The 25,313-nt window shown below is 52.4% G+C and overlaps 1 protein-coding gene across 5 annotated transcripts in view; it reads right to left on the reverse strand.

Moving 5' to 3' along the window:
* LOC116937797 (organic solute transporter subunit alpha-like) overlaps positions 1-25,313 on the reverse strand; it is a 136,436-nt gene that overhangs the window by 20,203 nt on the left and 90,920 nt on the right. For all 5 annotated transcript variants that reach the window (XM_076058366.1, XM_076058365.1, XM_076058367.1 and 2 more), the window contains 2 exons: positions 21,028-21,101; positions 4,655-4,813 (listed from right to left, as the gene is read on the reverse strand). In XM_076058366.1, the coding sequence (XP_075914481.1) occupies positions 4,655-4,813; positions 21,028-21,101 (233 nt within the window). The remainder of the gene's footprint in view (positions 1-4,654; positions 4,814-21,027; positions 21,102-25,313) is intronic.

Genomic DNA, 25,313 nt, shown 5'->3' on the forward strand with positions numbered 1-25,313 from the left:
AGTAGCAGTAGTAGTGTAGTAGTAGCAGTAGTAGTGTAGTAGGTGTAGTAGTAGTAGCAGTAGTAGTGTAGTAGGTGTAGTAGTAGTAGCAGTAGTAGTGTGGTAGGTGTAGTAGCAGTAGTAGTGTAGTAGGTGTAGTAGTGTACTAGGTGTAGTAGCAGTAGTGTAGTAGGTGTAGTAGGTGTAGTAGTAGTCGTAGGTGTAGTAGTAGCAGTAGTAGTGTAGTAGGTGCAGTAGTAGTATTGTAGGTGTAGTAGGTGTAGTGTACTAGGTGTAGTAGTAGTGTAGTAGGTGTAGTAGGTGTAGTAGTAGTGTACTAGGTGTAGTAGTAGTAGTGTAGTAGGTGTAGTAGTTGTAGTAGTAGTAGTATAGTAGGTGTAGTAGGTGTAGTAGCAGTAGTAGTGTAGTAGGTGTAGTAGTAATGTCGTAGGTGTAGTAGGTGTAGTAGTAGTAGTGTACTAGGTGTAGTAGGTGTAGTAGTAGTAGTGTACTAGGTGTAGTAGTAGTGTAGTAGGTGTAGTAGGTGTAGTAGTAGTAGTGTAGTAGGTGTAGTAGGTGTAGTTGTAGTAGTGTAGTAGGTGTAGTAGTAGTAGTGTAGTAGGTGTAGTAGTAGTGTAGTAGGTGTAGTAGTAGTGTAGTAGGTGTAGTAGTAGTAGTAGGTGTAGTACGTGTAGTAGTAGTAGCAGTAGTAGTGTAGTAGGTGTAGTAGCAGTAGTAGTGTAGTAGGTGTAGTAGTAGTAGTGTAGTAGGTGTAGTAGTAGTAGTGTAGTAGGTGTAGTAGTAGTGTCGTAGGTGTAGTAGCAGTAGTAGTGTAGTAGGTGTAGTAGTAGTAGTGTAGTAGGTGTAGTAGTAGTAGTGTAGTAGGTGTAGTAGTAGTAGTGTAGTAGGTGTAGTAGGTGTAGTAGTATTGTAGTAGGTGTAGTAGTAGCAGTAGTAGTGTAGTAGGTGCAGTAGTTTTATAGTAGGTGTAGTAGTAGTGTGGTAGTTGTAGTAGTAGTAGCAGTAGTAGGTGTAGTAGTAGTGTAGTAGCAGTAGTAGTGTAGTAGGTGTAGTAGTAGTAGTGTAGTAGATGTAGTAGTAGCAGTAGTAGTGTAGTAGTAGCAGTAGTAGTGTAGTAGGTGTAGTAGTAGTAGCAGTAGTAGTGTAGTAGGTGTAGTAGTAGTAGCAGTAGTAGTGTAGTAGGTGTAGTAGCAGTAGTAGTGTAGTAGGTGTAGTAGTGTACTAGGTGTAGTAGCAGTAGTGTAGTAGGTGTAGTAGGTGTAGTAGTAGTCGTAGGTGTAGTAGTAGCAGTAGTAGTGTAGTAGGTGCAGTAGTAGTATAGTAGGTGTAGTAGGTGTAGTGTACTAGGTGTAGTAGTAGTGTAGTAGGTGTAGTAGGTGTAGTAGTAGTGTACTAGGTGTAGTAGTAGTGTAGTAGGTGTAGTAGTTGTAGTAGTAGTAGTATAGTAGGTGTAGTAGGTGTAGTAGCAGTAGTAGTGTAGTAGGTGTAGTAGTAATGTCGTAGGTGTAGTAGGTGTAGTAGTAGTAGTGTACTAGGTGTAGTAGTAGTGTAGTAGGTGTAGTAGGTGTAGTAGTAGTAGTGTAGTAGGTGTAGTAGGTGTAGTTGTAGTAGTGTAGTAGGTGTAGTAGTAGTAGTGTAGTAGGTGTAGTAGTAGTGTAGTAGGTGTAGTAGTAGTGTAGTAGGTGTAGTAGTAGTAGTAGGTGTAGTAGGTGTAGTAGTAGTAGCAGTAGTAGTGTAGTAGGTGTAGTAGCAGTAGTAGTGTAGTAGGTGTAGTAGTAGTAGTGTAGTAGGTGTAGTAGTAGTAGTGTAGTAGGTGTAGTAGTAGTGTAGTAGGTGTAGTAGCAGTAGTAGTGTAGTAGGTGTAGTAGTAGTAGTGTAGTAGGTGTAGTAGTAGTAGTGTAGTAGGTGTAGTAGGTGTAGTTGTAGTAGTGTAGTAGGTGTAGTAGTAGTAGTGTAGTAGGTGTAGTAGTAGTGTAGTAGGTGTAGTAGTAGGTGTAGTAGGTGTAGTAGTAGTAGGTGTAGTAGTAGTAGCAGTAGTAGTGTAGTAGGTGTAGTAGCAGTAGTAGTGTAGTAGGTGTAGTAGTAGTAGGTGTAGTAGGTGTAGTAGTAGTAGTGTACTAGGTGTAGTCGTAGTAGTGTAGTAGTAGTGTAGTAGGTGTAGTAGTAGTAGTGTACTAGGTGTAGTAGTAGTATAGTAGGTGTAGTAGGTGTAGTAGTAGTAGTGTACTAGGTGTAGTAGTAATGTAGTAGGTGTAGTAGGTGTAGTAGTTTTAGTGTACTAGGTGTAGTAGTAGTGTAGTAGGTGTAGTAGCAGTAGTAGTGTAGTAGGTGTAGTAGTAGTAGTGTAGTAGGTGTAGTAGTAGTAGTGTAGTAGGTGTAGTAGTAGTAGTGTAGTAGGTGTAGTAGTAGTAGTGTAGTAGGTGTAGTAGGTGTAGTAGTAGTTGCAGCATCTTCATCTTCATCTGCCCTGCGCAGCTGCTACTCAATTTGTGGCTGAGCGGACCTAGGGGAGGCCCACGAGGGCCCCGTTACTCAGAAGATGGACGCTGTCAACGGTGGTGCTGGTGGCGGTGGTGGTGGCGATGGTGGACGTGGTGGTGGTGGCGGTGGTAGTGGTTGAGGTGGTAGTGGTGGTAGTGGTGGTGGTGGCTGTGGTGGTGGCTGTGGTGGTGGAGGTGGTGGTGGTAGTGGTTGAGGTGGTAGTGGTGGTAGTGGTGGTGGTGGAGGTGGTGGTTGTCGTGGTGGCTGTGGTGGTGGCGGTGGTAGTGGTTGAGGTGGTAGTGGTGGCGGTGGAGGTGGTGGCGGTGGTGGTGGCTGTGGTGGTGGCTGTGGTGGTGGCTGTGGTGGTGGAGGTGGTGGTGGTAGTGGTTGAGGTGGTAGTGGTGGTGGTAGTGGTGGTGGTGGAGGGTGGTGGTGGCGGTGGTGGTGATGGTGGAGGTGTTGGTGGTGGAGGTGGTGGTGGTGGTGACCAGTGGTGAGTTGTAAGCGGTGAGTGTTGAGTGACCTGGTGAGTGGTGAGCGGTGAGTGGAGTAGCAGTGGTAGTGAGTGGTGAGCTGGTGAGTGGTGAGTGGTGAGCGGTGAGTGGGAGTAGTAGTGGTAGCGAGTGATGAGCTGGTGAGTGGTGAGTGGTGAGCGGTGAGTGGAGTAGCAGTGGTAGTGAGTGGTGAGCTGGTGAGTGGTGAGTGGTGAGCGGTGAGTGGAGTAGTAGTGAGTGGTGAGCTGGTGAGTGGTGAGTGGTGAGCGTTGAGTGGAGTAGTAGTGGTAGTGAGTGGTGAGCTGGTGAGTGGTGAGTGGTGAGTGGAGTAGTAGTGGTAATGAGTGGTGAGTGGTGAGCGGTGAGTGGAGTAGCAGTGGTAGTGAGTGGTGAGCTGGTGAGTGGTGAGTGGTGAGCGGTGAGTGGAGTAGTAGTGGTAGCGAGTGGTGAGCTGGTGAGTGGTGAGTGGTGAGCGTTGAGTGGAGTAGTAGTGGTAGTGAGTGGTGAGCTGGTGAGTGGTGAGTGGTGAGCGGTGAGTGGAGTAGTAGTGGTAGCGAGTGGTGAGCTGGTGAGTGGTGAGTGGTGAGCGGTGAGTGGAGTAGTAGTGGTAGTGAGTGGTGAGCTGGTGAGTGGTGAGCGGTGAGTGACCTGGTGAGAGGTGAGCGGTGAGTGGCTTAGTAAGGCGTTGAGTGGTTAATGGCCTGATGAGTGGTGAGTGACCTGGTGAGTGGTGAGCGCTGAGTGGTGAGTGGCGGTGATTGGTCCGTGGTGAGTGGTGGTGAGTGGTGGTGAGCGGTGAGTGAGCGGTGAGTGGAGTAGTAGTGAGTGGTGGTGAGTGGTGGTGAGTGGTGAGAGACCTGGTGAGTGGTGAAATGGTGGTGAGTGGTGAGAGACCCGGTGAGTGGTGAGTGGTGATGAGTTTTGGTGAGTGGTGAGAGACCTGGTGGGTGGTGGTGAGTGGTAGTGAGTGGTGAGGAGCGGTGACTGGTGGTGAGGGACCTGGTGAGGTTGATGCGGGGCAGGCAGAGGCAGCAGCAGCAACAGGGCCCCGTGCTGATGGTGAGTGAGTGGTGAGTGGTGAGTGAGTGGTGAGTGGTGGTGAGTGGTGAGTGGTGGTGAGTGGTGGTGAGGGACCTGGTGAGGTTGATGCGTGGCAGGCAGAGGCAGCAGCAGCAACAGGGCCCCGTGCTGATGGTGAGTGAGTGGTGAGTGGTGAGTGAGTGGTGAGTGGTGGTGAGTGGTGAGTGGTGGTGAGTGGTGAGTGGTGGTGAGTGGTGGTGAGGGACCTGGTGAGGTTGATGCGTGGCAGGCAGAGGCAGCAGCAGCAACAGGGCCCCGTGCTGATGGTGAGTGAGTGGTGAGTGAGTGGTGAGTGAGTGGTGAGTGAGTGGTGAGTGGTGGTGAGTGGTGGTGAGGGACCTGGTGAGGTTGATGCGTGGCAGGCAGAGGCAGCAGCAGCAACAGGGCCCCGTGCTGATGGTGAGTGAGTGGTGGTGAGTGAGTGGTGAGTGGTGGTGAGGAGTGGTGAGTGGTGAGTGGTGGTGAGTGGTGGTGAGTGGTGAGTGGTGGTGAGTGGTGGTGAGTGGTGAGTGGTGAGGGACCTGGTGAGTGGTGAGAGACTTGGTGAGTGGTGGTGAGTGGTGAGTGGTGGTGAGTGGTGGTGAGGAGTGGTGAGGGACCTGGTGAGGTTGATGCGTGGCAGGCAGAGGCAGCAGCAGCAACAGGGCCCCGTGCTGATGGGGATCGGTGAGCCCTGGAACCTCCTCACCAGCGCCTGCTCACCACCGTACTCCTGAATCATCATCACCATAAACTGGTGGATGCAGATTGCAAAGTATCTACAGGGGGGAGGGAGAGATGAGGAGAGAGATGGGGAGAGATGGGGGAGGGAGATGGGGGAGAGAGATGGGGGGAGGGAGATGGGAGAGAGAGATGGGGGAGAGATGGGGGAGAGATGGGGGAGAGAGATATGGGGAGAGATGGGGGAGAGAGATGGGGGAGAGAGATGGGGGAGAGAGATGGGGGAGAGAGATGGGGGAGAGAGATGGGGGAGAGATGGGGGAGAGATGGGGGAGAGAGATGGGGGAGAGAGATGGGGGAGAGATGGGGGAGAGATGGGGGAGAGAGATATGGGGAGAGATGGGGGAGAGAGGATGGGGGAGAGAGATGGGGGAGAGAGATGGGGGAGAGAGATGGGGGAGAGAGATGGGGGAGAGATGGGGGAGAGATGGGGGAGAGAGATGGGGGAGAGAGATGGGGGAGAGAGATGGGAGAGAGAGATGGGGGAGAGATGGGGGAGAGATGGGGGAGAGAGATATGGGGAGAGATGGGGGAGAGAGATGGGGGAGAGAGATGGGGGAGAGAGATGGGGGAGAGAGATGGGGGCGAGAGATGGGGGAGAGATGGGGGGGAGAGATGGGGGGAGATGGGGGAGAGAGATGGGGGAGAGAGATGGGGGGAGGGAGATGGGAGAGAGAGATGGGGGAGAGATGGGGGAGAGATGGGGGAGAGAGATATGGGGAGAGATGGGGGGAGAGGAGATGGGGGAGAGAGATGGGGGAGAGAGATGGGGGAGAGAGATGGGGGAGAGAGATGGGGGAGAGATGGGGGGGAGAGATGGGGGGAGATGGGGGAGAGAGATGGGGGAGAGAGATGGGGGAGAGAGATGGGGGAGAGAGATGGGGGAGAGATGGGGGGGAGAGATGGGGGGAGATGGGGGAGAGAGATGGGGGAGAGAGATGGGGGGAGGGAGATGGGAGAGAGAGATGGGGGAGAGATGGGGGAGAGATGGGGGAGAGAGATATGGGGAGAGATGGGGGAGAGAGATGGGGGAGAGAGATGGGGGAGAGAGATGGGGGAGAGAGATGGGGGAGAGATGGGGGGGAGAGATGGGGGGAGATGGGGGAGAGAGATGGGGAGAGAGATGGGGGAGAGAGATGGGGGAGAGAGATGGGGGAAAGAGATGGGGGGGAGAGATGGGGGGAGATGGGGGAGAGAGATGGGGGAGAGAGATGGGGGAGGGAGATGGGGGAGAGAGATGGGGGGAGAGAGATGGGGGGGAGAGATGGGGAGAGAGATGGGAGAGAGAGATAGGGGAGGGAGATGGGGGAGAGAGATGGGGGAGAGAGATGGGGGGGAGAGATGGGGGGGAGAGATGGGGGAGAGAGATGGGGGGGGAGAGATGGGGGAGAGAGAGATGGGGGAGAGAGATGGAGGAGAGATGGGGGAGAGAGATGGGGGGAGATGGGGGGAGAGAGATGGGGGAGAGAGATGGGGGGGGGGGAGAGATGGGGAGAGAGATGGGAGAGAGATAGGGGAGGGAGATGGGGGAGAGAGATGGGGGAGAGAGATGGGGGGGGAGATGGGGGGGGGAGAGATGGGGGAGAGATGGGGGAGAGAGATGGGGGAGAGAGATGGGGGAGAGAGATGGGGGAGAGAGATGGAGGAGAGATGGGGGAGAGAGATGGGGGAGAGAGATGGGGGAGAGAGATGGGGGGAGGGAGATGGGGGGAGAGAGATGGGGGAGAGAGATGGAGGAGAGAGATGGGGGAGAGAGATGGGGGAGAGAGATAGGGGGAGAGAGATGGGGGGAGAGAGATGGGGGAGAGAGATGGGGAGAGAGATGGGGGGAGCGAGATGGGGGGAGAGAGATGGGGGGAGAGAGATGGGGGGAGAGAGATGGGGGAGAGAGATGGGGGAGAGAGATGGGGGAGAGAGATGGGGGAGAGAGATGGGGGAGAGAGATGGGGGAGAGAGATGGGGGGAGAGAGATGGGGGGGGGGAGATGGGGGGGAGAGAGATGGGGGAGAGAGATGGGGGAGAGAGATGGGGGAGAGAGATGAGGGAGAGAGATGGGGGAGGGAGATGGGGGAAGAGAGATGGGGGAGAGAGATGGGGGAGAGAGATGGGGGAGAAAGATGGGGGAGAGAGATGGGGGGAGAGAGATGGGGAGAGAGATGGGAGAGAGAGATGGGGGAGAGAGATGGGGGGAGAGAGATGGGGAGTGAGATGGGGGAGAGAGATGGGGGAGAGAGATGGGGAGAGAGATGGGGGGGAGAGATGGGGGAGAGAGATGGGGGGAGAGAGATGGGGGAGAGATGGGGGAGAGAGATGGGGGCAGATGGGGGGGAGAGATGGGGGAGAGAGAGATGGGGGGAGAGAGATGGGGAAGAGAGATGGGGAGAGAGATGGGGGAGAGATTGGGGGAGAGAGATGGGGGGGAGAGATGGGGGAGAGAGATGCGGGAGAGAGATGGGGGGGAGAGATGGGGGAGAGAGATGGGGGGGAGAGTGGGGGGAGAGATGGGGGAGAGAGATGGGGGGGAGAGATGGCGGGGAGAGATGGGGGGGAGAGATGGGGGGAGAGGAGATGGGGGAGAGAGATGGGGAGAGAGATGGGGGAGAGATGGGGGGAGAGATGGGGGAGAGAGTGGCGGAGAGAGATGGGGGGGAGTGGGGGAGAGAGATGGGGTAGGAGAGTGGGGGAGAGGGGAGAGATGGGGGAGAGAGATGGGGGAGAGAGAGGGGGGGAGTGGGAGGGGAGAGAGTGGGGGGAGAGTGATGGGGAAGAGAGTTGGGGGAGAGTGGGGGAGAGATGGGGGAGATATGGGGGAGAGAGATGGGGGAGAGAGATGGGGGGAGAGATGGGGGAGAGAGATGGGGGGGATATGGGGGGGAGAGATGGGGAGAGATATGTGGGAGAGAGATGGGGAAGAGAGATGGGGAAGAGAGATGGGGAAGAGAGATGGGGGGGAGAGATGGGGGAGAGAGATGGGGGGGGAGAGATGGGGGAGAGAGATGGGGGAGAGAGATGGGGGCGGTTGAGATGGGGGGAGAGAGATGGGGGAGAGAGATGGGGGGAGAGAGATGGGGAGAGAGATGGGGGAGAGAGATGGGGAGAGAGATGGGGAGAGAGATGGGGGGGAGAGATGGGGGAGAGAGATGGGGGAGAGAGATGGGGGAGAGACATGGGGGGGAGATGGGGGGGAGAGATGGGGAGAGAGATGTGGGAGAGAGATGGGGAAGAGATATGGGGGAGAGAGATGGGGGAGAGATGGGGGGAGAGAGATGGGGGGAGAGATGGGGGAGAGAGATGGGGGAGAGAGATGGGGGAGAGAGATGGGGGAGAGAGATGGGGGGGAGAGATGGGGGGAGAGATGGGGGAGAGAGATGGGGGAGAGATGGGGGGGGGAGGATGGGGGGGAGAGATGGGGGGGAGAGATGGGGGGAGAGATGGGGGGAGAGATGGGGGAGAGATGGGGGAGAGAGATGGGGGAGAGAGATGGGGGAGAGAGATGGAGGGGAGAGATGGGGGAGAGATGGGCGAGAGAGATGGGGGAGAGAGATGGGGGGGAGAGAGATGGGGGAGAGAGATGGGGGAGAGAGATGGGGGGGGGGAGAGATGGGGGGGAGATGGGGGGGAGAGATGGGGAGAGAGATGTGGGAGAGAGATGGGGAAGAGAGATGGGGAAGAGAGATGGAGGGGAGAGATGGGGAGAGAGTGTGGGGAGAGAGATGGGGGGGAGAGATGGGGGGGAGAGATGGGCGGGAGAGATGGGGGAGAGAGATGGGGAGAGAGATGGAGGAGAGAGATGGGGGAGAGAGATGGGGGGGAGAGATGGGGGAGAGATGGGCGAGAGAGATGGGGTAGAGAGATGGGGGGGAGAGAGATGGGGGAGAGAGATGGGGGAGAGAGATGGGGGCGGGGGAGATGGGGGGGAGAGAGATGGGGTAGAGAGATGGGGTGAGAGATGGGGGAGAGATGGGGGAGAGAGATGAGGGAGAGAGATGGGGGAGAGAGATGGGGGAGAGAGATGGGGGAGAGAGATGGGCAGGGAGTCTCAATAATTACACTGAACCCTGTGGGAGCCTTAGTCTGGCTCTGGGAGTCTCTCTGATTAACACTGAACCCTGTGGGAGTCTCAGTGATTAACACTGAACCCTGTAGGAGTCTCAATGATTAACACAGAACCCTATGGGAGTCTCGGTGATTAACACAGAACCCTGTGGGAGTCTCAGTGATTAACACTCAACCCTGTGGGAGTCTCAGTGATTAACACTGAACCCTGTGGGAGTCTCAGTGATTAACACTGAACCCTGTGGGAGCCTTAGTCTGGCTCTGTGAGCCTCATTGATTAACACTGAACCCCTATGGGAGCCATAGTGATTAACACTGAACCCTGTGGGAGTCTCAGTGATTAACACTGCACCCTATGGGAGTCTCACTGATTAACACTGAACCCTATGGGAGTCTCAGTGATTAACACTGAACCCTATGGGAGCCTTAGTGATTAACACTGAACCCTGTGGGAGCCTCACTGATTAACACTGAACCCTATGGGAGTCTCACTGATTATTATTGAACCCTATGAAAGTCTCAGTGATTAACACTGAACCCTGTGGGAGTCTCACTGATTAACACTGAACCCTATGGGAGCCCCCCAGTGATTACCACTGAACCCTGTGGGAGTCTCAGTGATTAATACTGAACCCTATGGGAGTCTCGGTGATTAACATTGAACCCTGTGGGAGTCTCAGTGATTAACATTGAACCCTGTGGGAGTCTCAGTGATTAACACTGAACCCTGTAGGAGTGTCAGTGATTAATACTGAACCCTGTGGGAGCCCCCCAGTGATTAACATTTAAGCCTGTGGGAGCCCCCCAGTGATTAACATTGAAGCCTGTGGGAGCCCCCCAGTGATTAACACTGAACCCTGTGGGAGTCTCAGTGATTAACACTGAACCCTGTGGGAGTCTCAGTGATTAACACCGCACCCTATGGGAGTCTCACTGATTACCACTGAACCCTATGGGAGTCTCAGTGATTAACACTGAACCCTATGGGAGCCTTAGTGATTAACACTGAACCCTGTGGGAGCCTCACTGATTAACACTGAACCCTATGGGAGTCTCACTGATTATTATTGAACCCTATGGGAGTCTCAGTGATTAACACTGAACCCTGTGGGAATCTCAGTGATTAACACTGAACCCTGTGGGAGCCTTAGTCTGGTTCTGTGAGCCTCATTGATTAACACTGAACCCTGTGGGAGCCTTAGTCTGGCTCTGGGAGCCTCAGTGATTAACACTGAACCCTGTGGGAGCCCCCCAGTGATTAATCCTGAACCCTGTGGGAGGCATAGTGATTAACACTGAACCCTTTGGGAGTCTCACTGATTAACACTGAACCCTGTGGGAGCCTCATTAATTAATATTGAACCCTATTGGAGTCTCAGTGATTAATACTGAACCCTATGGGAGTCTCAGTGATTAAGACTGAACGCTGTTGGGAATCTCAGTGATTAACACTGAACCCTGTGGGAGCCTTAGTCTGGCTCTGTGAGCCTCATTGATTAACACTGAACCCTGTGGGAGCCTTAGTCGGCTCTGGGAGCCTCAGTGATTAACACTGAACCCTGTGGGAGCCCCCCAGTGATTAATACTGAACCCTATTAGAGTCTCAGTGATTAACACTGAACCCTGTGGGAGCCCCCCAGTAATTAACACTGAACCCTGTGGGAGTCTCAGTGATTAATACTGAACCCAATGGGAGTCTCAGTGATTAACACTGAACCCTCTTGAAGCCTCAGTGATTAATACTGAACCCTATGGGAGTATCAGTGATTAATACTGAACCCTATGGGAGTTTCAGTGATTAACACTGAACCCTGTGGGACCCTTAGACTGGCTCTGTGAGCCTCAGTGATTAACACTGAACCCTATGGGAGTCCCAGTGATTAACACTGAACCCTATGGGAGTCTCAGTTATTAACACTGAACCCTATGGGAGTCTCAGTTATTAACACTGAGCCCTGTGGGAGTCTCAGTGATTAACACTGAACCCTGTGGGAGCCCCCCAGTGATTAACACTGAAGCCTATGGGAGTCTCAATGATTAACAATGAACCCTATGGGAGTCTCAGTGATTAACACTAAACCTGTGGGAGTCTCAGTGATTAACACTGAATCCTGTGGGAGTCTCAGTGATTAACACGGAACCGTATGGGAGTCTCAGTGATTAACACTGAACCCTGTGGGAGTCTCAGTGATTAACACTGAACCCTATGGGAGCCTCACTGATTAACACTGAACCCTGTTGGAGCCTCAGTGATTAACACTGAACCCTGTGGGAGCCTTAGTCTGGCACTGTGAGCCTCATTGATTAACACTGAACCCTGTGGGAGCCTTAGTCTGGCTCTGGGAGGCTCAGTGATTAACACTGAACCCTGTGGGAGCCCCCCAGTGATTAACACTGAACCCTATGGGAGTCTCAGTGATTAACACTGAACCCTATGGGAGTCTCAGTGATTAACACTGAACCCTGTTGAAGCCTCAGTGATTAACACTGAACCCTGTTGGAGCCTCAGTGATTAACACTGAACCCTATGGGAGTCTCAGTGATTAACACTGAACCCTGTTGAAGCCTCAGTGATTAATACTGAATCCTATGGGAGTTTCAGTGATTAACACTGAACCCTATGGGAGTCCCAGTGATTAACACTGAACCCTATGGGAGTCTCAGTGATTAACACTGAACCCTGTGGGAGCCCCCCAATGATTAACACTGAACCCTGTGGGAGTCTCAATGATTAATACTGAACCCTGTTGGAGCCTGAGTGATTAACACTGAACCCTGTTGAAGCCTCATTGATTTATACTGAACCCTGTGGGAGTCTCAGTGATTAACACTGAACCCTATGGGAGTCTCAGTGATTAACACGGAACCCTGTGGGAGCCTCACTAATTAACACTGAACCCTATGGGAGCCTCACTGATTAACACTGAACCCTGTGGGAGCCTCACTGATTAACACTGAACCCTATTGGAGCCTCACTGATTAACACTGAACCCTATTGGAGCCTTAGTCTGGCTCTGTGAGCCTCAGTGCACTGGCTGAGCCAGTAGGGGTTGGGGTGGCACGTGCCCCCCCCCCCCCCCCCCCCCCGCCAGTGATCCCATCAACAATTCCCTCATTTTGATGGGATCATTTGGGTTTACTAGAAATAAATCGTCATTTTGCGACCCCCACCGCCACTATGTAGCAGATTATCACGTGGCAGGGACTCTATGAGATGATAGGACAATAGTCTGGCTCCATAATTGGCAATAAGTAGCGGCAAAGCGGTTATAAGGGACTCACAGAATTGCCTGAAGTCATTCACCTTGAGCGAGCGCGGTGACGATCACGGACAACGCGGTTCCAATTGGACCCCTTGATCGATGGCTGAGCCATCGCCGCACACGAGTCGAGTAACAAGCATGGGACAAGTCCTTACTTATTACTAATAATAACTACTTACTTGCTACTCCTTACTTACTACCAACTCCTTACTTACAAACAACTACTTAGTTACTACCAACTCCTTACTTATTACTACCAACTCCTTACTTACTACCAACTCCTTACTTACTAACAACTCCTTACTAACAACTCTTTACTAGCAGCTCCTTACTTACTAACAACTCCTTACTAACAACTCTTTACTAACAGCTCCTTACTTACTAACAACTCCTTACCAACAACTCGTTACCAACAACTCCTTACTTACTACTCCTTACTTACCAACAACTCCTTACTAACAACTACTTACTTACTACCAACTCCTTACTTATTACTACCAACTCCTTACTTACTAACAACTCCTTACTTACTACCAACTCCTTACTTACTACCAACTCCTTACCAACAACTCGTTACTAACAACCCCATACTTACTAACAACTCCTTACTTACTAACAACTCCTTACTTACTACTCCTTACTTACTAACAACTCCTTACTAACAACTACTTACTTACTACCAACTCCTTACTTATATCTACCAACTCCTTACCTACTACCAACTCCTTACTTACTACCAACCCCTTACCAACAACTCCTTACCAACAACTCCTTACTTACTAACAACTCCTTACCTACTAACAACGCCTTACTAAAAACTCCTTATGCACTAACAAGTCCTTACTTACTAACAACTCCTTACTAGCAACTACTTACTTACTAATAACTCCTTACTTACTAACAACTCCTTACTTACTACCAACTCCTTACGTACTACCAACTCTTTACCAACAACTCCTTACCAACAACTCCTTACTTACTACCAACTCCTTACTAACAACTCCTTACTCACTATTAAGTCCTTGCTTACTAACAAGTACTTACTAACAATTCCTTACTAACAACTCCTTACCAACAACTCCTTACTTACTAACAACTCCGTACTAAAAACTCCTTATGCACTAACAAGTCCTTACTTACTAACAACTCCTTACTACCAACTCCTTACTTGCTAACAACTCCTTACTTGCTAACAACTCCTTACTAACAACTCCATACTCACTATTAAGTCCTTACTTACTAACAACTCCTTACTACCAACCCCTTACTAACAACTCCTTACCAACAACTCCTTACTCACTAACAACTACTTACTAACAACTCCTTACTAACAACTCCTTACTTACTAACAACTCCTTACTTTCTACCAACTCCTTACTTAGTAACTCCTTACTAACAACTCCTTACTAACAACTCCTTACTTACTAACAACTCCTTACTTAATAACAACTCCTTACTTGCTAACAACTTCTCTATCATTTTTCATTGCTGGAGGGGTTGCCCACTCTGTGAGTCTCACTGATTAACACTGAACCCTGTGGGAGTCTCAGTGATTAACACTGAACCCTGTGGGAGTCTCAGTGATTAACACTGAACCCTGTGGGAGTCTCACTGATTAACACTGAACCCTGTGGGAGCCCCCAGTGATTAACACTGAACCCTTTGGGAGTCTCACTGATTAACACTGAACCCTGTGGGAGCATTAGTCTGGCTCTGTGAGCCTCAGTGATTAACACTGAACCCTGTGGGAGCCTTAGTGATTAACACTGAACACTATGGGAGTCTCACTGATTAACACTGAACCCTATGGGAGCCTTAGTGATTAACACTGAACCCTGTGGGAGCCTTAGTGATTAACACTGAACCGTGTGGGAGTCTCAGTGATTAACAATGAACCCTGTGGGAGCCTCAGTCTGGCTCTGTGAGCCCCAGTGATTAATACTGAACCCTGTGGGAGCCTCAGTCTGGCTCTGTGAGCCCCAGTGATTAACACTGAACCCTGTGGGAGCCTCAGTCTGGCTCTGTGAGCCTCAGTGATGATTAACACTGAACCCTGTGGGAGCCTTAGTCTGGCTCTGTGAGTCTCATTGATTAACACTGAACCCTGTGGGATCCTCAGTCTGGCTCTGTGAGTCTCAGTGATTAACACTGAACCATGTGGGAGCCTGAGTCTGGCTCTGTGAGTCTCAGTGATTAACACTGAACCCTGTGGGAGCCTCAGTCTGGCTCTGTGATCCCCAGTGATTAACACTGAACCCTGTGGGAGCCTCAGTCTGGCTCTGTGAGCCTCAGTGATGATTAACACTGAACCCTGTGGGAGCCTTAGTCTGGCTCTGTGAGTCTCAGTGATTAACACTGAACCCTGTGGGAGCCTCAGTCTGGCTCTGTGAGTCTCAGTGATTAACACTGAACCCTGTGGGAGCCTCAGTCTGGCTCTGTGAGCCCCAGTGATTAACACTGAACCATGTGGGAGCCTCAGTCTGGCTCTGTGAGTCTCAGTGATTAACACTGAACCCTGTGGGAGCCTCAGTCTGGCTCTGTGAGCCCCAGTGATTAACACTGAACCATGTGGGAGCCTCAGTCTGGCTCTGTGAGTCTCAGTGATTAACACTGAACCCTGTGGGAGCCTCAGTCTGGCTCTGTGATCCCCAGTGATTAACACTGAACCCTGTGGGAGCCTCAGTCTGGCTCTGTGAGCCTCAGTGATGATTAACACTGAACCCTGTGGGAGCCTTAGTCTGGCTCTGTGAGTCTCATTGATTAACACTGAACCCTGTGGGAGCCTCAGTCTGGCTCTGTGAGTCTCAGTGATTAACACTGAACCATGTGGGAGCCTCAGTTTGGCTCTGTGAGTCTCAGTGATTAACACTGAACCCTGTGGGAGCCTCAGTCTGGCTCTGTGATCCCCAGTGATTAACACTGAACCCTGTGGGAGCCTCAGTCTGGCTCTGTGAGCCTCAGTGATGATTAACACTGAACCCTGAGGGAGCCTTAGTCTGGCTCTGTGAGTCTCAGTGATTAACACTGAACCCAGTGGGAGCCTTAGTCTGGCTCTGTGAGCCTCAGTGATTAACACTGAACCCTGTGGGAGCCTTAGTCTGGCTCTGTGAGTCTCAGTGATTAACACTGAACCCTGTGGGAGCCTTAGTCTGGCTCTGTGAGTCTCAGTGATTAACACTGAACCCTGTGGGAGCCTTAGTCTGGCTCTGTGAGCCCCAGTGATTAACACTGAACCCTGTGGGAGCCTTAGTCTGGCTCTGTGAGCCCCAGTGATTAACACTGAACCCTGTGGGAGCCTTAGTCTGGCTCTGTGAGTCTCAGTGATTAACACTGAACCCTGTGGGAGCCTTAGTCTGGCTCTGTGAGTCTCAGTGATTAACACTGAACCATGTGGGAGCCTTAGTCTGGCTCTGTGAGTCTCAGTGATTAACACTGAACCATGTGGGAGCCTTAGTCTGGCTCTGTGAGTCTCAGTGATTAACACTGAACCCTGTGGGAGCCTGAGTCTGGCTCTGTGAGTCTCAGTGATTAACACTGAACCCTGTAGGAGCATTAGTCTGGCTCTGTGAGCCCCACTGATTAACACTGAACCCTATGGGAGCCTTAGTCTGGATCTGTGAGCCTCAGTGATTAACACTGAACCCTGTGGGAGTCTCAGTGATTAACACTGAACCCTGTGGGAGCCTTAGTCTGGCTCTGTGAGTCTCATTGATTAACACTGAACCCTGTGGGAGCCTCAGTCTGGCTCTGTGAGTCTCAGTGATTAACACTGAACCCTGTGGGAGCCTCAGTCTGGCTCTGTGAGCCTCAGTGATTAACCCTGAACCCTGTGGGACCAATACTCTGGCTCTGTGAGCCTCAGTGATTAACACTGAACCCTGTGGGAGCCTTAGTCTGGCTCTGTGAGCCTCAGTGATTAACATTGAACCCTGTGGGAGCCTTAGTCTGGCTCTGTGAGTCTCAGTGATTAACACTGAACCCTGTGGGAGCCTTAGTCTGGCTCTGTGAGCCTCACTGATTAACACTGAACCATGTGGGAGTCTTAGTCTGGCTCTGTGAGTCTCAGTGATGATTAACACTGAACCCTGTGGGAGTCTTAGTCTGGCTCTGTGAGCATCAGTGATTAACACTGAACCCTGTGGGAGCCTTAGTCTGGCTCTGTGAGTCTCAGTGATTAACACTGAACCCTGTGGGAGCATTAGTCTGGCTCTGTGAGCCTCACTGATTAACACTGAACCCTGTGGGAGCCTTAGTCTGGCTCTGTGAGCCCCAGTGATTAACACTGAACCCTGTGGGAGCCTGAGTCTGGCTCTGTGAGTCTCAGTGATTAACACTGAACCCTGTGGGAGCCTCAGTCTGGCTCTGTGAGTCTCAGTGATTAACACTGAACCCTGTGGGAGTCTCAGTCTGGCTCTGTGATCCTCAGTGATTAACACTGAACCCTGTGGGAGCCTGAGTCTGGCTCTGTGAGTCTCAGTGATTAACACTGAACCCTGTGGTAGCCTCAGTCTGGCTCTGTGAGCCCCAGTGATTAACACTGAACCCTGTGGGAGCCTTAGTCTGGCTCTATGAGCCTCAGTGATTAACACTGATCCCTGTGGGAGCCTTAGTCTGGCTCTGTGAGCCTCAGTGATTAACACTGAACCCTATGGGAGCCTTAGTCTGGCTCTGTGAGCCTCAGTGATTAACACTGAACCCTGTAGGAGCCTCAGTCTGGATCTGTGAGTCTCATTGATTAACACTGAACCCTGTGGGAGCCTTAGTCTGGCCCTGTGAGCCTCACTGATTAACACTGAACCCTGTGGGAGCCTTAGTCTGGCTCTGTGAGCCTCATTGATTAACACTGAACCCTGTGGGAGCCTCAGTCTGGCTCTGTGAGCCTCACTGATTAACACTGAACCCTGTGGGAGCCTCAGTCTGGCTCTGTGAGCCCCAGTGATTAACACTGAACCATGTGGGAGCCTGAGTCTGGCTCTGTGAGCCCCAGTGATTAACACTGAACCCTGTGGGAGCCTTAGTCTGGCTCTGTGAGTCTCAGTGATTAACACTGAACCCTGTGGGAGCCTTAGTCTGGCTCTGTGAGCCCCAGTGATTAACACTGAACCCTGAGGGAGCCTCAGTCTGGCTCTGTGATCCCGAATGATTAACACTGAACCCTGTGGGAGCCTTAGTCTGGCTCTGTGAGCACTGAACCCTATGGGAGCCTTAGTCTGGCTTTGTGAGTCTCAGTGATTAACACTCAACCCTGTGGGAGCCTGAGTCTGGCTCTGTGAGCCCCAGTGATTAACACTGAACCCTGTGGGAGCCTCAGTCTGGCTCTGTGAGCCTCCGTGATTAACACTGAACCATGTGGGAGCCTTAGTCTGGCTCTGTGAGTCTCAGTGATTAACACTGAACCCTGTGGGAGCCTCAGTCTGGCTCTGTGAGCCCCAATGATTAACACTGAACCCTGTGGGAGTCTCACTGATTAACACTGAACCCTATGGGAGTCTCACTGATTAACACTGAACCCTATGGGAGTCTCACTGATTAACACTGAACCCTGTGGGAGTCTAACTGATTAACACTGAACCCTGTGGGAGTCTCACTGATTAACACTGAACCCTGTGGGAGTCTCACTGATTAACACTGAACCCTGCAGGAGCCTTTGTCTGGCTCTGTGAGTCTCAGTGATGATTAACACTGAACCCTGTGGGAGTCTTAGTCTGGCTCTGTGAGCATCAGTGATTAACACTGACCCCTGTGGGAGCCTTAGTCTGGCTCTGTGAGTCTCAGTGATCAACACTGAACCCTGTGGGAGTCTCAGTGATTAACACTGAACCCTGTGGGAGTCTCAGTGATTAACACTGAACCCTATGGGAGTCTCAGTGATTAACACTGAACCCTGTGGGAGCATTAGTCTGACTCTGTGAGCATCAGTGATTAACACTGAACCCTGTGGGAGCCTTAGTCTGGCTCTGTGAGTCTCAGTGATTAACACTGAACCCTGTGGGAGCATTAGTCTGGCTCTGTGAGCCTCACTGATTAACACTGAACCCTGTGGGAGCCTTAGTCTGGCTCTGTGAGCCCCAGTGATTAACACTGAACCCTGTGGGAGCCTGAGTCTGGCTCTGTGAGTCTCAGTGATTAACACTGAACCCTGTGGGAGCCTCAGTCTGGCTCTGTGAGTCTCAGTGATTAACACTGAACCCTGTGGGAGTCTCAGTCTGGCTCTGTGATCCTCAGTGATTAACACTGAACCCTGTGGGAGCCTGAGTCTGGCTCTGTGAGTCTCAGTGATTAACACTGAACCCTGTGGTAGCCTCAGTCTGGCTCTGTGAGCCCCAGTGATTAACACTGAACCCTGTGGGAGCCTTAGTCTGGCTCTATGAGCCTCAGTGATTAACACTGAACCCTGTGGGAGCCTTAGTCTGGCTCTGTGAGCCTCAGTGATTAACACTGAACCCTATGGGAGCCTTAGTCTGGCTCTGTGAGCCTCAGTGATTAACACTGAACCCTGTAGGAGCCTCAGTCTGGCTCTGTGAGTCTCATTTATTAACACTGAACCCTGTGGGAGCCTTAGTCTGGCTCTGTGAGCCTCACTGATTAACACTGAACCCTGTGGGAGCCTTAGTCTGGCTCTGTGAGCCTCATTGATTAACACTGAACCCTGTGGGAGCCTCAGTCTGGCTCTGTGAGCCCCAGTGATTAACACTGAACCATGTGGGAGCCTGAGTCTGGCTCTGTGAGCCCCAGTGATTAACACTGAACCCTGTGGGAGCCTTAGTCTGGCTCTGTGAGTCTCAGTGATTAACACTGAACCCTGTGGGAGCCTTAGTCTGGCTCTGTGAGCCCCAGTGATTAACACTGAACCCTGTGGGAGCCTCAGTCTGGCTCTGTGATCCCGAATGATTAACACTGAACCCTGTGGGAGCCTTAGTCTGGCTCTGTGAGCACTGAACCCTATGGGAGCCTTAGTCTGGCTTTGTGAGTCTCAGTGATTAACACTCAACCCTGTGGGAGCCTTAGTCTGGCTCTGTGAGCCCCAGTGATTAACACTGAACCCTGTGGGAGCCTTAGTCTGGCTCTGTGAGTCTCAGTGATTAACACTGAACCCTGTGGGAGCCTCAGTCTGGCGCTGTGAGCCTCCGTGATTAACACTGAACCATGTGGGAGCCTTAGTCTGGCTCTGTGAGTCTCAGTGATTAACACTGAACCCTGTGGGAGCCTCAGTCTGGCTCTGTGAGCCTCAGTGATTAACACTGAACCCTATGGGAGCCTTAGTCTGGCTCTGTGATCCCCAATGATTAACACTGAACCCTGTGGGAGTCTCACTGATTAACACTGAACCCTATGGGAGTCTCACTGATTAACACTGAACCCTGTGGGAGTCTAACTGATTAACACTGAACCCTGTGGGAGTCTCACTGATTAACACTGAACCCTGTGGGAGTCTCACTGATTAACACTGAACCCTGCAGGAGCCTTTGTCTGGCTCTGTGAGCCTCAGTGATTAACATTGAACCCTGTGGAAGCCTCAGTCTGGCTCTGTGAGCCTCAGTGATTAACACGGAACCCTGTGGGAGCCTTAGTCTGCCTCTGTGAGCCTCACTGATTAACACTGAACCCTGTGGGAGCCTCAGTCTGTCTCTGTGAGTCTCAGTGATTAACACTGAACCCTGTAGGAGCCTCAGTCTGGCTCTGTGAGCCTCAGTGATTAACACTGAACCCTGTGGTAGCCTCAGTCTGGCTCTGTGAGCCTCACTGATTAACACTGAACCCTGTGGGACCATTACTCTGGCTCTGTGAGCCTCAGTGATTAACGCTGAACCCTGTGGGAGCCTTAGTCTGGCTCTGTGAGCCTCAGTGATTAACACTGAACCCTGTGGGAGCCTTAGTCTGGCTCTGTGAGTCTCAGTGATTAACACTGAACCCTGTAGGAGCCTTAGTCTGGCTCTGTGAGCCTCAGTGATTAACGCTGAACCCTGTGGGAGCCTTAGTCTGGCTCTGTGAGCCTCAGTGATTAACACTGAACCCTGTGGGAGCCTGAGTCTGGCTCTGTGAGTCTCAGTGATTAACACTGAACCCTGTGGGAGCCTTAGTCTCGCTCTGTGAGCCTCACTGATTAACACTGAACCCTGTGGGAGCCTTAGTCTGGCTCTGTGAGTCTCAGTGATTAACACTGAACCCTGTGGGAGCCTCAGTCTGGCTCTGTGAGTTTCAGTGATTAACATGGAACCTTATGGGAGTCTCAGTGATTAACACTGAACCCTGTGGGAGTCTCAGTGATTAACACTGAACCCTGTGGGAGCCTTAGTCTGGCTCTGTGATCCCCAGTGATTAAGATTGAACCCTGTGGGAGCCTTAGTCTGGCTCTGTGATCCCCAGTGATTAACATTGAACCCTGTGGGAGCCTTAATCTGGCTCTGTGAGCCTCAGTGATGAACACTGAACCCTATGGGAGCCTTGTCTGGCTCTGTGAGCCTCAGTGATTGAACAGTGAGTGGTGGGGTGAAGTGGGGGGTAACTTCCCACCTCTTCTTCAAGACGAGCTGGGCAAGAGCTTCCACCCAGGACGGTGTTGTGAGCGAGGAGTTGCTGGGCTGCGCCTTTACCCTGAGGTCATTTCGCTCTCAGTGGTGACCTGAGACTCTCTGACGGGTGGGTGGGGCTTCCTGGGCGATGGGCGTGGCTACTTTTGCAAGTGGGCGGGCCTATCTGAGGTGTGGGCGGGGTCATCTGAGCGGTGAGCGGGCCTATCTGAGCGGTGGGCGGGGCTATATGAGTGGTAAGCGTGGCTACCTGCGTGGTGGGCGGGGCTACCCGGGCGATTGGTGGGGCTACTTCAGCAATAGTCGGGGCTACACGAGCGGTGGGCGGGGCTACCTGAGCAGTGGGCGGGGGCTACCTGCGCAGTGGGCGGGGCTAGCGGGGCGGTGGGCGGGGCGACTCACATGGAGGCGGTGTAGTCGGTGAACATGGCCGACCGGGGGATCCAGAGTCCGATACAGGAAGTGATGGAGATCACCTGCACAGCACAAGGGGCTACTATGGGTCTCTGTGTGATGAGTCTGTGGGTCTCTGTGTGGTGAGTCTGTGGGTCTCTGTGTGGTGAGTCTGTGGGTCTCTGTGTGATGAGTCTATGGGTCTCTGTGTGGTGAGTCTGTGGGTCTCTGTGTGGTGAGTCTGTGGGTCTCTGTGTGGTGAGTCTGTGGGTCTCTGTGTGGTGAGTCTGTGGGTCTCTGTTTGATGAGTCTATGGGTCTGTGTGTGGTGAGTCTATGGGTCTCTGTGTGATGATTATGTGGGTCTCTGTGTGGTGAGTCTGTGGGTCTCTGTGTGAGTCTATGGGTCTCTGTGTGGTGAGTATGTGGGTCTCTGTAGTGAGTCTATGGGTCTCTGTGTGATGAGTCTGTGGGTCTCTGTGTGATGAGTCTGTGGGTCTCTGTGTGGTGAATCTGTGGGTCTCTGTGTGGTGAGTCTAAGGGTCTGTGTGTGGTGAGTCTATGGGTCTCTGTGTGAGTGAGTCTGTGGGTCTCTGTGTGGTGAGTCTGTGGGTCTCTGTGTGGTGAGTCTGTGGGTCTCTGTGTGGTGAGTCTGTGGGTCTCTGTGTGAGTGAGTCTGTGGATCTCTGTGTGGTGAGTCTGTGGGTCTCTGTGTGGTGAGTCTGTGGGTCTCTGTGTGGTGAGTCTGTGGGTCTCTGTGTGGTGAGTCTGTGGGTCTCTGTGTGGAGAGTCTGTGGGTCTCTGTGTGGTGAGTCTGTGGGTCTCTGTGTGGTGAGTCTGTGGGTCTCTGTGTGAGTCTGTGGGTTTCTGTGTGGTGAGTCTGTGGGTCTCTGTGTGGTGAGTCTGTGGGTGTCTGTGTGGTGAGTCTGTGGGTCTCTGTGTGATGAGTCTGTGGGTCTCTGTGTGATGAGTCTGTGGGTCTCTGTGTGATGAGTCTGTGGGTCTCTGTGTGGTGAGTCTGTGGGTCTCTGTGTGATGAGTCTGTGGGTCTCTGTGTGGTGAGTCTGTGGGTCTCTGTGTGGTGAGTCTATAGGTCTTTGTGTGTTGAGTCTATGGGTCCCTGTGTGTTGAGTCTGTGGGTCTCTGTGTGTTGAGTCTATGGGTCTCTGTGTGGTGAGTCTGTGAGTATCTGTGTGGTGAGTCTGCGAGTCTCTGTGTGGTGAGTCTGTGGGTCTCTGTGTGGTGAGTCTGTGGGTCTCTGTGTGGTGAGTCTGTGGGTCTCTGTGTGGTGAGTCTGTGGGTCTCTGTGTGGTGAGTCTGTGGGTTTCTGTGTGAGTGAGTCTGTGGGTCTCTGTGTGGTGAGTCTGTGGGTCTCTGTGTGGTGAGTCTGTGGGTCTCTGTGTGGTGAGTCTGTGGGTCTCTGTGTGGTGAGTCTGTGGGTCTCTGTGTGAGTGAGTCTGTGGGTCTCTGTGTGGTGAGTCTGTGGGTCTCTGTGTGGTGAGTCTGTGGGTCTCTGTGTGGTGAGTCTGTGGGTCTCTGAGTGGTGAGTCTGTGGGTCTCTGTGCGGTGAGTCTGTGGGTCGCTGTGTGGTGAGTCTGTGGGTCTCTGTGTGGTGAGTTTGTGGGTCTCTGTGTGGTGAGTCTATGCGTCTCTGTGTGGTGAGTCTATGGGTCTCTGTGTGAGGGAGTCTGTGGGTCTCTGTGTGATGAGTCTATGGGTCTCTGTGTGAGTGAGTCTGTGGGTCTCTGTGTGATGAGTCTGTGGGTCTCTGTGTGATGAGTCTGTGGGTCTCTGTATGGTGAGTCTGTGGGTCTCTGTGTGGTGAGTCTGTAGGTCTCTGTGTGAGTGAGTCTGTGGGTCTCTGTGTGATGAGTCTGTGGGTCTCTGTGTGATGAGTCTGTGGGTCTCTGTGCGGTGAGTCTATGGGTCGCTGTGTGGTGAGTCTGTGGGTCTCTGTGTGGTGAGTCTGTGGGTCTCTGTGTGGTGAGTCTATGCGTCTCTGTGTGGTGAGTCTATGTGTCTCTGTGTGATTGAGTCTGTGGGTCTCTGTGTGATGAGTCTATGGGTCTCTGTGTGATGAGTCTATGAGTCTCTGTGTGAGTGAGTCTATGGGTCTCTGTGTGGTGAGTCTGTGGGTCTCTGTGTGAGTGAGTCTGTGGGTCTCTGTGTGATGAGTCTGTGGGTCTCTGTGTGATGAGTCTGTGGGTCTCTGTGCGGTGCGTCTATGGGTCGCTGTGTGGTGAGTCTGTGGGTCTCTGTGTGGTGAGTCTGTGGGTCTCTGTGTGGTGAGTCTATGCGTCTCTGTGTGGTGAGTCTATGGGTCTCTGTGTGATGAGTCTATGAGTCTCTGTGTGAGTGAGTCTATGGGTCGCTGTGTGGTGAGTCTGTGGGTCTCTGTGCGGTGAGTCTGTGGGTCTCTGTGTGGTGAGTCTGTGGGTCTCTGTGTGATGAGTCTGTGGGTCTCTGTGTGGTGAGTCTGTGGGTCTCTGTGTGGTGAGTCTGTGGGTCTCTGTGTGGTGAGTCTGTGGGTCTCTGTGTGGTGAGTCTGTGGGTCTCTGTTTGATGAGTCTATGGGTCTGTGTGTGGTGAGTCTATGGGTCTCTGTGTGATGATTATGTGGGTCTCTGTGTGGTGAGTCTGTGGGTCTCTGTGTGAGTCTATGGGTCTCTGTGTGGTGAGTATGTGGGTCTCTGTAGTGAGTCTATGGGTCTCTGTGTGGTGAGTCTGTGGGTCTCTGTGTGATGAGTCTGTGGGTCTCTGTGTGGTGAATCTGTGGGTCTCTGTGTGGTGAGTCTAAGGGTCTGTGTGTGGTGAGTCTATGGGTCTCTGTGTGAGTGAGTCTGTGGGTCTCTGTGTGGTGAGTCTGTGGGTCTCTGTGTGGTGAGTCTGTGGGTCTCTGTGTGGTGAGTCTGTGGGTCTCTGTGTGAGTGAGTCTGTGGGCCTCTGTGTGGTGAGTCTGTGGGTCTCTGTGTGGTGAGTCTGTGGGTCTCTGTGTGGTGAGTCTGTGGGTCTCTGTGTGGTGAGTCTGTGGGTCTCTGTGTGAGTGAGTCTGTGGGTCTCTGTGTGGTGAGTCTGTGGGTCTCTGTGTGGTGAGTCTGTGGGTCTCTGTGTGGTGAGTCTGTGGGTCTCTGAGTGGTGAGTCTGTGGGTCTCTGTGCGGTGAGTCTGTGGGTCGCTGTGTGGTGAGTCTGTGGGTCTCTGTGTGGTGAGTTTGTGGGTCTCTGTGTGGTGAGTCTATGCGTCTCTGTGTGGTGAGTCTATGGGTCTCTGTGTGAGTGAGTCTGTGGGTCTCTGTGTGATGAGTCTATGGGTCTCTGTGTGAGTGAGTCTGTGGGTCTCTGTGTGATGAGTCTGTGGGTCTCTGTGTGATGAGTCTGTGGGTCTCTGTATGGTGAGTCTGTGGGTCTCTGTGTGGTGAGTCTGTAGGTCTCTGTGTGAGTGAGTCTGTGGGTCTCTGTGTGATGAGTCTGTGGGTCTCTGTGTGATGAGTCTGTGGGTCTCTGTGCGGTGAGTCTATGGGTCGCTGTGTGGTGAGTCTGTGGGTCTCTGTGTGGTGAGTCTGTGGGTCTCTGTGTGGTGAGTCTATGCGTCTCTGTGTGGTGAGTCTATGTGTCTCTGTGTGATTGAGTCTGTGGGTCTCTGTGTGATGAGTCTATGGGTCTCTGTGTGATGAGTCTATGAGTCTCTGTGTGAGTGAGTCTATGGGTCTCTGTGTGGTGAGTCTGTGGGTCTCTGTGTGAGTGAGTCTGTGGGTCTCTGTGTGATGAGTCTGTGGGTCTCTGTGTGATGAGTCTGTGGGTCTCTGTGCGGTGCGTCTATGGGTCGCTGTGTGGTGAGTCTGTGGGTCTCTGTGTGGTGAGTCTGTGGGTCTCTGTGTGGTGAGTCTATGCGTCTCTGTGTGGTGAGTCTATGGGTCTCTGTGTGATGAGTCTATGAGTCTCTGTGTGAGTGAGTCTATGGGTCGCTGTGTGGTGAGTCTGTGGGTCTCTGTGCGGTGAGTCTGTGGGTCTCTGTGTGGTGAGTCTGTGGGTCTCTGTGTGATGAGTCTGTGGGTCTCTGTGTGGTGAGTCTGTGGGTCTCTGTGTGGTGAGTCTGTGGGTCTCTGTGTGGTGAGTCTGTGGGTCTCTGTGTGGTGAGTCTGTGGGTCTCTGTTTGATGAGTCTATGGGTCTGTGTGTGGTGAGTCTATGGGTCTCTGTGTGATGATTATGTGGGTCTCTGTGTGGTGAGTCTGTGGGTCTCTGTGTGAGTCTATGGGTCTCTGTGTGGTGAGTATGTGGGTCTCTGTAGTGAGTCTA

Source organism: Petromyzon marinus (assembly GCF_048934315.1).
Source record: "Petromyzon marinus isolate PM22_M1 ecotype Great Lakes invasive population chromosome 70 unlocalized genomic scaffold, UKy_Petmar_22M1.pri1.0 chr70_unloc.4, whole genome shotgun sequence".
In the NCBI taxonomy this organism is placed as follows: domain Eukaryota; kingdom Metazoa; phylum Chordata; class Hyperoartia; order Petromyzontiformes; family Petromyzontidae; genus Petromyzon; species Petromyzon marinus.